Source organism: Typopeltis vanoorti, chromosome 20, assembly GCF_054136105.1.
Source record: "Typopeltis vanoorti isolate ZY-2024b chromosome 20, IOZ_Tvanoo_1.0, whole genome shotgun sequence".
Taxonomy (NCBI): domain Eukaryota; kingdom Metazoa; phylum Arthropoda; class Arachnida; order Uropygi; family Thelyphonidae; genus Typopeltis; species Typopeltis vanoorti.
In genome coordinates, this window is record NC_143568.1 from 86817145 (window position 1) to 86829763 (window position 12619).

The following is a 12619-nucleotide window of genomic DNA, read 5'->3' on the forward strand; positions in this document are numbered from 1 at the left end:
TCTTCAGATCTGAATCCAATTGGAAAATCTGTCTGCTCTCTGTTGTTGAAAACTAACAAGAAGAATCGATTTCTTTCCGGATGGCTTTTAATTTACAAGTTTCCGTTTTCAGCTCAAAAGGAAGTGGAAATATGCAGTCACACAATGAGTAATATCCTGATGGGAATAGAAATGGAAGGATAGGAAGGGAGAGTTGCTGATGATGATAGCAGAGGAGTTATGTCTGCACAAAGGTTGAGATACAAGAGCAAAATACTAGGGATGGTTTTGAAGCAGTATAGTTTGAGATGGAGGCTGATAGAATGATATATTTAGTTTGATGTTTCTCTAGGCCAGGAAATGTGGAGGGTGGAGACAAAGAAATCTATAGTCAAATGGGCTTAATAATCAAGACAAGGATGATCATTATGTTTTATGCTAATATGGACTGGATTGAAGAGATGGCATCAGGTAATACAAGGAATCGTTCTTCAAGGACAACTGTGCTAGGCAGTATGTAATGGAGGACGTACGAGGATTGGATGTCTCTATCTGATTGTATCATTAGAGGAATTGATTTTTAATGGAGTGCATAATCGTTTTCAAGTTGGTGAGAGATACTTAAGAAAAAAATATTGACAGCTATCACAGATTGTATACCTCAAATGAAGAGTGTAAAGTAATTTGGAATCAGATGACAAAAGAAATAAAAGAGAGAGAATTGCAGAAGAAAAAGAGATTAAGGAAGGCATATAAAGAGAGAGAGAGAGAGATGTAGAAAGCAGGTGCATGAGAAATATAAGTATCAGGCTTGGAAAGTGACTAATATTGTAAAGAGAGAAAAAATATAATATGAGAGGAGACTGGCACTGTAATCCAAGGAGAATCCAAGGAGATTATTTGCTAAGTGGCGAGTAGAAGGAAAAATGATATTAGATGGAGTATCTTGATTAGTGGAGATGGGAATCAGGTGACCAAAGTAGATGACATAGTTAAGCTATTTAATGATCACTTTACTAGACTGTTTCATTCTAGTACTACAGACTTTATTCCTAGAAGGAAAATGAGTGGTGAAGTGTTCGAATTGAATGAAGAGATGTATTATGAATACTGAGTATGCTATATATCAATAAGGCAGGGGTAAGGGGTAATAAAGTGGAAAGATGATAAGATAGTACCATTGCATAAGGATGGTGGTAGAATGGAGGTATTCAATAGGCCTGTTTGTATTTCTTCTGTAATTATTAAGATTTTGGAGAAATTGGTAAGAACTGATATGCAGAATTGGACAGATGAGGGTAATATTATTTATACAGGCCAGCATTGATCTATTAATGGGTGCTCTTGTTTTAGTATCTGGTTATTTTACATAGAGTAACAAGAGCATTTGATGAATCCACTTTTTTTTTTTTCCCAAGGCATTCGACAGGATGCCACATGACAAGTTGATTTTAAGTTGCATTGTATGGGTTTGGATATCAGGTTAGTGGATTGGATTGGTGATTGACTCTTCCCCCCCCCCCCCATATACAAATCTTTGATATCAAACATATATGGGGGGGGGGAGCAGTAAAGAGATGTTCAGTTGTTTGCAGATGATGTGAAGCTTGGGAGGGTCATTAGTAATAGTGTTGATGTTTTAGTTTTTCACAAGGATTTGAATAATCTGGAAAGGTGTACAAAGAAATTCACAGATGGGATGCTTCATACTCACTTAGTGGAGCTCATACTCACTTACTGGAAGAAGTGGAGGAAGCAAGGGATATTGGGGTTATTATGGACAGAAATTTGAAGTTTTGAGTCCACAAAGGTTGTGAATACATCTCACAGAACTCTGGCAGTATTGAAAACATTGATCAAAAGAGATAAAAGTTTACTGGGCCTGTTGTATAAGGTTTTGATCAGACTGCATCTGGATTTCTCTGCTCAGATCTGGTCACTATAATATGAAGGGGATGAAGTAACCTTGGAGAGGATGTAGAGACAGATAACAAAAATGATACAAAATTATATCAGGACTGTACAATGTTGATTGTGAGGTTAGATTGAGGGCATGCAAACTGTAGAGTTTGATGAATAGAAGGCAAAGGAGGGGGGGGGGGGATATGATTGAGACATTTAAGCTGTTGAACAGTTATTATCCTATTAAGGTGGTGAGTAAAACTGTAAGAAGTAAGTGTTTTGCATGGAGAGTGGTAGGAGCATTGAACACATTGCCTAAGAGGGTGGTGAACATACAGACTATGGATGCTTTTAAGGAGTAGCATGATAGACTTTGTGTTTACTGATATTTACCTTCCATGATGAATCTCGTGACTCCATGAAGATCAAGAAAATAATACACCCTCTGTCCAAAAAGGACCCAACTTTTCGAAAATAGAAGAAACTAATGGCATCACCTTTTGTATCTTTTTGTTGTCGAAAGCGACAACCTTCATTAGTGTTGTGTCAACTGTTTATGACATTTGTTTCATTAGAAGCCAAGTTATGGTGCCAAGAGTGACAGTGTGTTTTGATGAACGGTCGGAAAATGAGCTTCAAACAGAGAGCTGCAATTGACTTTTGTGTTAAACTTGGTAAAAGTTTTACCGAAATGCATCAAATGCTTCAAAAAGCGTACGGTGATGAATGCTTATCCCTTACTCAAGTTTACGAGTAGTTTAAGCAATTTCAAAGTGGTCTTGAGATGATTGAGGACGACAAAAAGCTGGGCTGTCCAAAAACTGGACTGAGCGAAATTAACATCCAAAAAGTGCGTGATTTCATCAAAGAAAACCCGAAATCGTCTGTTCTGTGAGATTGATTGAAGATGAATTGGAGATTCCAAAATCAACTGTGCACAACATTTTGACCGAGAGTTTGGGCCTTCGTAAATTGAATTCGCGATTTGTTCCCCACAAGTTGACTGATGACCAAAACATGAATCGAATTGAACACTGTAAGGACCTCATTAAAATCACTCGTAAGGATTCAAATTTCCTTGAAATAATCGTTACTGGTGACAAAACTTGGTGTTTTTAGTATGAGCCCGAAACAAAGCGCCAGAGTGCTGGAGACCACCAGAAGAGAGGCATCCGAAAAAAAGTCGCTTGGAGAAGTCAAAAGTAAAGACAATGCTGATTTGTTTCTACGATTCCAAGGGCATTATCCACAAAGAATTCATTCCCCCTGGTCAAACAGTCAATGGTGAGTGTTATCTTGAAGTTTTGAAGCGAATGATATCAAGAATTTATGATGCAGGCAGCTGGTCACTTTTGCACAATAATGCACCATCTCATCGTTCGGACATTATGAGAGAGTTTTTGAGCAAAAACCAAGTTTGTGTGTTGGATCACTCACCGTATTTACCTGATTTAGTACCCTGTGACTTCTTTCTCTTCCCCCACTTCATTTGCCGATGAAAGGAAAGCGATACAACACCATTGAAAACATTCAAGCGGCAGTAAACATGGCCCTCAACAGTATACCAAAAATCAATATAAAAAACTCATTTAATGAATTAATTGACCATGCCAAACGCTGTATCGATGCTGAGGGAGAGTATATAAAAAAATTTATTGAAATAATTGATTATAAATGATTTGATTTTAAATTGTTGATAACTGTAGTTTTTTTCTGCAGCACAGTTTACCGAGACTTTTTTCATATGAAAAGTGAATTCAGTTATTAAAGTGTTTTTAATGATGAAGATAAAATATATGCTCTGTTCCTTATTCTGTGATTAAAGATTTAAGAATAGCTTTTTGGAAATCCATGATGCACATATGCACATGATTCTCATAAGAACAATTTCAGTTTTGTGAAAAAAAGTATTACTGGAATCAAGGAAGTGGATTTTTTTTTTCTCTCTCTCTCTCACTTCCATAAATGATGGAGACTGTTTCAAATGGAACAGAAAGCTGAGTCAGAATTTGTAGGCGAAAATGATACTAATTACCAAATAGAAAAACTGATTGTGTTTTAATCTTATTTAGATTGAGTCTGATCAGTTTCAGTACATGTTAATTCACAAGTATCAATGCAGAGAATTATTTGCATGATTGGGATCATATCTTAAGTATATTTTAGTACTTGCATAGTTATATTCTTGGTAAACTATGTGATCAAAAATATCCAGATGCCTACTCATCTCAACTCTCACTTTAATATGAAAGATATTAATGTGGAGTTGATCTAACCTTTGCTTCTATAACAGCTCTCATTCTTCTTGGAAGGCTTTCTACTAGATTACTGCAATCATTCCCTTCCATTCTTCCAGAAGAGTATTAGTGAGGTCAGTCACTGATGTGCGATTTGGCCTGGCTTGCATTAGGCATTTTATCCCACAGCTGTTTTGATGGGCTTGAAATCAGGGTTCTATGCAGGCCAGTCTAGTTCTTCAACACCCATCTCATCTAACCATTTTTTTTTATCACAGACCCCACTTTGTGGATAAGGGCGTTTTCTTGTTGATATAAAAAGTCTCATGTAACTTTTATATGGCGTACAAGGTCATGATTGTACTGTAGGCATTTCCAGTTCACAATAACATCAATGTCCCTTAAGTGTAGCAGAATCTCATTGTCTCTGGTGTGAGACCACCACCCTGCTTCAAGTTACACATCTGGTCTCTAGAGCAGGTATCCAGATTTAGTTCTTAGCCTAATTGTTGATACTAATACAAATGTACTATAGGATAACAGCCTTTTGTGAGTGGGAGCTGCATTAAACAAACAAACAAACAAAAAAAAAAATGGATGCCATGCAGCAAGCTTGTGTTAAGCATAAGATTGCTTAACACATTTTCATTATGCAATTTCAATTAAGTTGTTTTCAACACCAGTAAGTGTATGGGTAAATAGAGAGAATTCTGAAATCAGGGATTTTTTATTTTATTTTATTTTATTTTATTTTTTTGTAAATGAGGCTTTACTTTACAACAATTTAATTTAATTATAAAATATATACACGTTTACACAAGAATATTATTTAATTTGCCAAATATTTCAATCTGAATATTACAGACCATCTTCAGTGGCTACATAGGAATAGTTTTGAAGATGGTCTGTAATATTCAGACCGAAATATTTGGCAAATTAAATAATATTCTTGTGTAAACGTGTATATATTTTATAAAACTAATGTCACAAGTATCTTTAAAGACTTTAATCAATTTAATTTAATATTTGCATAATTGTTTACTGTATAATATGATTTAAATTATTTTATTCTTTATATATTTCTTTATTTTAAATAACATACTACTTATGGTTTTCTTAAAATCATTTTAATAGCCAGAAAATATTCTTCTTGTCAGTGAAGATGATAATGATACATTAATCAAAGTAAGTACTTTTTTGAGCAACTTAAAATATCCTTAAATTTAAAAAAAGAAAAAACCTTTCTACATTATCTATCGATTCATTGGACATCATCATTTGCTGTGTGGTCAGCCACTCCTCGGTGATGTGCTACACACTCCATTCATCTCATTGAGGGGTCTACCATGGCCTCTTTTTCAAGGAACTTTACCTTCCACTACTGTTTTGAGAAGTCCTCCTGTCATGCTTTCATTTATCCAAAATATTTCAGCTTTCTTCTCTTAGTACCCTTAAAGAGCCGTAAAGTTCTATCGATCCTTTATAGCACCCATCCATTTGTCAGCCTTTCAGTATATGATATTATTATTGTAGGGCACTTCCATGGAATCCGAAGACTCATTGTGGGAGACCCCCCAAACTATCCACACAATTTATCATACATCTCTGCCAATCCATTCCACTCATTCACCATTCTCCAAGAAAAAAATCCAGTCCTCACATCCCCTACTAATCACATGTTTATTTAACTTCTAAGATCACTGCTTGTTCTGGACCTTCCAGCCAAGTGCTGAAACATTTCCCCAGCATCAGTCCTGTAAAACCCTTTAAGCAACTTAAATGTTTCTATCATATGCCCTCTTTTACTTCTCTCAACCAACTTCTGCAATCCACACACCTTCAATCTATCCTCATAGGGAACATTCCACAGGCCACTCACCATCTTGGTCACTCACCTCTGAATTCTCTCCGCCACTTCCTCATCCTCAAAAAACCCAGGGGATCAGACTTGAGTACAGTATCAAGGCCTTATAAAGAGCAATTACAACTTCTTTATCTCTACTTGTTAATGTCCTTCACTAGCCAAGTAATCTTATGCGTTACTTTAGCAACCTTAAGCAATATATCCTCTATACTTTAACTCTCTGTTTATTACCACTTCTAAATCTTTAGCTTTGTCTGTTTCCTGGAGTACAGCACCATCAATGTGATACAGTTTGTAATCTGTTTATCTGAGAATGCATAACTTTACATTTCTCCACATTAAGCTTATACCCGTTATCTTTTACCCATATTGACAGCCTATTAAAATCATTATGCAAGCTCTCCATATCACCTTGATTAACTATTACTCTGCCTAATTTTGCATCATCAGCAGACAACTGAATATTTCCTTTCAGGTTATTTCCTATTCAAATGAAACAGCAATGGTCCCAACACCAAACCTTGCTGCACACCACTAGTCACCTGTTTTCGCCTCAATTCTATGACTCCAATATACCACTTTTTGATATCTGTCCAGCAGTCATTCTCTTATCCACTTAACCAGTGTCATGCCCATCTCCATTTGTTAATTTGCATAACAGAGTTCCATGCAGTATCATTACTAAGGCATGACTGACCCTTCACAAAGCCATGTTGCACCTCATACAGTATCGTATTTTTATCCACACATTGAAGGAAATACAGGAACATGGTTTGATATAAAATAATGCTGAAGACAGTGGTGCACATTATCTCCACTGTTATTCATCATCTATCACATTATGAAGGATAGTGACATTACATTTGATATTAAAGTTTGGACTGTTAATCTTAGCTATTTATGCAGTGATGTTATACTCTTAAATAAATCAAGTTCAAGTCTGCAGGATTTTTTAACTAAATTGAATAACTGCTGTAACAAAATTGGTATGAAAGTCAGCAATAAAACATCAAAGTCTCTGAAAATATGTAGGACGCTGAAAACATTATCTGTGTCCTGCAACCTATAGAACAAACAAAATATTTCTGCTATTTAGGCACAATTTTTAGTGATGATGGCAAGTTAAATATAGAAATAGACAACAGAATAAGCAAAGCTGGTATGGAAGGGTGTCAACTGAAATTTATATAGAATAAGAGCAAAATTAGTCAAAATGTAAAGGTAGCAGTATATATATATATATAATATATATATATATATATATATACACACACACATGAGACTCTTCAAACCAGTTTTAAATTATGGATCTGAAGAAGAAATTTGACATTGTTGGTATTCACAAATGCACAAACAGAGCCATTCTCATGTGGTATTGCCATGTAAACAGAATGGGACAGGAAAAGTTATCAGAATGTGTGTTTGATGTCAGGATTGGAAAGAGAACAAAGAAGACCAAATATAGGCGTGCATGTATGCAGTTAGAAAAGCCTTAGAAGACCAAAATATAAGATCGATCTGACAATATTAGAGGTTGATAGATAACAGACTATTTTGGAGGGAAGATTGTCGATAGAAAGTTACTAATAAAGTTTTCATGCAATGGAATTATAGCATCCTATACACACTTGAGGGAACATATCAGCAATGCTATGTTCCCTCAAGTGTGTACACAGATGACAATGTTAAAATAAAAATAAACAAAAATAAGTGAAATAATCCCTCTGTAGTCTGCTTTGTGATACTACTGTATACTACTACTTTGTGATACTACTATAAGTAACAGCCTTTTGTTGGTGAGAATTCAATATTTATTTATTTAATTTAATGTATGGCATAATAAAGACACATGACATCAGAATATATAAATACATATTTGTGCAGACAATAAAAATGATACAAGTAATGCACATATACGAATAAAGTCTAAAATTTTAAGTCAAGTTCAGATAGCCAATCAAGAGCTGAAGGATCTGCCTCAAAAAAGTTTCTCAGGTCACAGTGTAGGCTCTTATGCTGCAGTCCTCCACAATGTGCTGGATGGTTTGGTTTATGGTCCCACAGTCGCATTGGGGTGTAGGTAATCTTCCCCACTTGTGTAAGCTGTCTGCACAGATACCATGTCCAGTACGTATCCTATTTAGGCTTTTCCATAGATGATGTGGAAGCTCAATCCCTTTCGGATTTTGGTTGGGAAGGATATATTTGAAAAGTCTGGTGGCGATTTTTCTTTCCAAGTTTCTAGTCATTTCAAGTTAACATTGAAATTGCTAGTATTGCATAAAAAATATATATTAAGTAAGGAGCTGAATTGATATCAATGATTTTGATAGTTTAATGCCACTTTAATGGGGGTGTGCAGCAGCGAGGCTCTTGTTCCTGCACCCTGTTAGTACCTATTAAGGAAAGCTAAAGCTGCTATCAACCAAATGCAAGTGATCGAACTAAAATGTTCCAAAATTTCTGTCCTAAAGGATCTGAGGCTAGGCTTAAAAATAATATCATTTAATATTGAAGGTTTCTCCAGTGTCAAACAAGATCTCATTGCAAATATTTGCAGAGATAATGACTGTGATGTGCTCTGCCTGCAAGAAACTCACAGAGGAGAAGGTACTGCAAGACCTTACATCCATGGCTGAAACTCATCAAAGAAATACCCCACGATAAATATGGTAGTGCAATATTTACAAAAGAGAACTTGATCCCATCATCAATTGATTCAATGAACAACAGAAACATTGAAATTATTACAATCACCAGAAGAAGCTTTTCCCTTCCCTGACATCCTCCTCAATAATAATGCATACATGACTAATGTTGTATTAGGTGACTTTATCAGCCACAGTGTTAACTGGGGTTACACAAAGTCCAACGAAGATGGAGAACTTGTTGAAAAATGGGCTGAAAACCTTTCTCTAAACCTGATACATAATCCAAAACTCCCTGCATCTTTCAACAGTGGCAGATGGAAGCGAGGCAATAACCCTGACCTCATGTTTGTTAGCTCAAAAATATCCAACATTTGCATTAAAAAGGTCTTAAATCCGATTCACATGCTCAACATAGACTTATAATTCTTCAATTCAATCCAGCAATTATGCCTAACACAGTTCCTTACAGTAACGATTTAATTTCCAAAAAGCTAATTGGAAGAGTTTCATGGAAGATCTCGACCACTCCAAAGTAATACTGGTATTCCAGTGACATACAAGCCCAGTATGCTGATTACTTACAACTTTACAACACCAGCCCCTTCTCAGAAGAGACTATCCAAGCGGGAGAAAAATTATGCTCCAAGATGGCTGAGGAAAGGCGTTCCTCAGCCATCTTGGAGCATAGTAGCAGAAAGGCATGGAACTTTATCAAGAGAATTAGGAAGGATTTCAGTCATTTCAAAAGCACCCAAAACAGAAGATACTTAGAATCCCAAGTGAGGAACAAAATATGATTAACTCAGATTTCACCATCACTGAACTCAACGCTGCCATAAACCTATTAAAACCTAAAAAATCTGCAGGCCTTGATGATGTCTGTAATGAACAGATTAAACATTTTGGAAACAGAATTAAAGAGTGGTTATTAAACCTATACAACACTTGCCTCAGAACCCTAAGGAGACCAACTATCTGGAGGCATGCCAAAGTGGTGGCCTTTCCAGGGAAAACTCCAACAGAAGCAAAAAATTACAGACCTATATCACTACTCAGCAACCTCTTTAAACTCTATGAACAATTAATTTTGAATAGGCTACAACCCCTAATCGAACCCATCTTATTGCTGAGCAGGCTGGCTTTAGACCAGGCAAATCCTGCACATCACAAATTCTCAACCTCACTCAATATGTAGAAAATGGTTATGAGCAAAAACTAGCCACAGGAGCAGTCTTTGTAGACCTAACTGCAGCATATGATACCATAAACCATCTCACACTCAGAAATAAAATATACAGATAACTAGAGACTATCACCTTGTCCTCCTGATCCAATCACTCTTGGAAAACAGATGCTTTTACGTGGACCTGGGGGGGGGGTAGGAAGAACCGCTGGCACCTCCAAAAAAATGGCCTCCCCCAGGGAACTGTGCTATTACCATGACTTTTCAACATCTACGTCAATGATCTCCCCATTTTTCGGAACTAGAAATTTTATCTATGCTGATGACCTTGCCATAGCTACTCAATCAAAAAATTTCAAGTCCATTGAAACTATTCTATCACTTGCCTTAAATAGTCTAACCACATACTATACCAGCAATCAACTAAAACCAAACCCCTTGAAAACCCAGACTGGCCTTTTCCACCTTAACAATAAGGATACCAACAGGAAGCTACAGATTTCTTGGGAAGGCTCTAAAATAGAACATTCCTGGAACCCAATCTACCTCGGTGTGACTCTTGATCGCACCCTCTCATATAAAACCCACATAGAAAAAACAAAGGCAAAAGTGAATGCAAGAAACAATAAAGCTTACCTCCTCCAAATCTGGTGCAAACCCTAACACACTGAGATCTTCTGCCTTGGCCCTTTGCTATTCTTCTGTTGAATATGCCTGCCCAGTATGGTCCAGATCTTGCCATGCTGAAAAACTTGATCCAGCATTGAATGAAAGCTGCTGCTTAATTACAGGATGCCTGAAACCCACACCACTAAAAGACCTATATACTTTGTCTGGTATTGCGCCCCCTTCAATTCGAAGATCTGCATTCTCAGCTGATGAAAGAAGCAGACAAATGAATGATGAATGCCACCCACTATTCGGCCAGACCGCAGCGCCCCAAAGACTATGATCCCGACATAGCTTCCTGGCAACTGTTGAACCACCTAAAAACCTCCCAGAGACTACACTTCAACAATGGCTTACACTATATCCTGAAAGTAATACTGGTATTCCAACACCTGAACATTTTCCACATGGTGCCCACTTGGACTGGAATACTTGGAAAAGCCTCAACAGACTGCAAACGACAGAACGCTGCAAACAAAACTTCATCAAATGGGGCTACCTCACTGGCCCAGACAATTGTGAGTGTGGAACAACCCAGTCCATGGAACATCTTCTTTCTTGTCCCTTTCTTCCATCACCTTGCACAAAAGAGGACCTTATATCCTGCACAGAAAGAGCAGTTGATTGTGCAAGATACTGGAGGAACATTTGACCATATTCATTGTATATAACTTATGTATAGTTTCCTTTTTTTTTATATTTAATTATTATTTCACTGTATAATTCACCTACCAAATCTAAGCTGATATCATTGTAATGTATCCTAATTTGTTGTAAATCATGTTGTACCACTTACTTACTAATGTACCACTTGTGTTTAGATAAGAAATAAAAAAAATGCCACTTTCTTTCATAATGTAATACAAAGATAATGAATAATGGTGGAAATAATATTATTTTACATCACACTGTCTTCTTTCAGTTCTTTCCTCCCTCAGGCTGACTTATAACTTAAGTAGAGCCTATGTGTTGTCCCACATAGCATTCTATTTACACCATATAATAATAGTGTTTTTGAAGTGTCTTTAAATACAGATTATTATATTTCCATTTGCATTTCTTTTTTCTTGCATTTCCCTTAAAAAATTTTCTTATCTTGCATAAATCTTGCCAAGAACACTCAGTACATGAAGTCCTCTATAATTCTCACTAGATTTATTCCTCTTTTTGTTTATAGATGGTTACTATGAAAGCTCTACTCTAGTCATGTGGAATTTGACCTTTTGAATTATGCATTGTAACACTGTACAACTTTCTAACTCCATATTTGAATATTTCTGATTGAATATCATTACTCCACTAGCCTTTTCATATTTCTGGTCTGATGGATTCTTCTACGTCTTCATAGATTGATATGTAATCTTGACTGCATTCTTCTTGAATATTTCATACATCTGTTCTGTCACTGCTTATAATTACTCCATACATCCAGAATATCTTTAGTTTTCGTGTATAGACTTTTATCATTTCTCATTTCTTTTAGTATTCTTTCTTAAAATTTCTAAGGGTTTTTTCCCAACAGCCTCCAGATCATTTTGCCACCTTCATGATATATATATTTTTTTTAACACACACACACACACACACACACACACACACACACACACACACACACACACACACACACACACACACACACACACACAAAAGGCCACAAGTCCTAAAGCACACTAGTGATCTGTGTGTAGGTAAGAGGAACAGAAGAAGGTGGAGTCTGTTCACATTTGAACAGCTAGGGGTTGTAATCTTTGGGGAAGGCAGAGGGGGAGACTGTTCTAAAGGACAGAAGTAGATGGAATAAAAGAGGAGGCAGTGAAATTGGTTCAGTGTGTTTTAAGATGGACTGTAAAAGGGTGTTGGTTAGCATTGGCTCTTGTTTTAATGATTTTGGAGAATAGTGGCCAATTCAGCTGAGCACTGTCCATAAAAGTATTTGTAGAAGAGACACAAGGCAGAAAAAAACTGAACATCTGTGTGTGTAAGAGAGGGATCTTTAATTAGTTGGATTGCCCTCTTCTGGATAGAATCGAGCAATCTTAGAGAGGACTTTTGTGCACTACCCCAAATATGGGATCAGTATTTCCATGGCTGGGAAGATTTGGGCTTTGTATAGAGTTAGCAGGTGTGAAGTAGT

The 12619-nt window shown here is 36.5% G+C and overlaps 1 protein-coding gene across 1 annotated transcript in view; it reads left to right on the plus strand.

Moving 5' to 3' along the window:
• LOC150095633 (serine/threonine-protein kinase Chk2-like) overlaps window positions 1-12619 on the plus strand; it is a 266187-nt gene that overhangs the window by 182096 nt on the left and 71472 nt on the right. The window contains exon 11 of the mRNA XM_090409930.1: window positions 5253-5303. Within this exon, the coding sequence (XP_090266056.1) occupies window positions 5253-5303 (51 nt within the window). The remainder of the gene's footprint in view (window positions 1-5252; window positions 5304-12619) is intronic.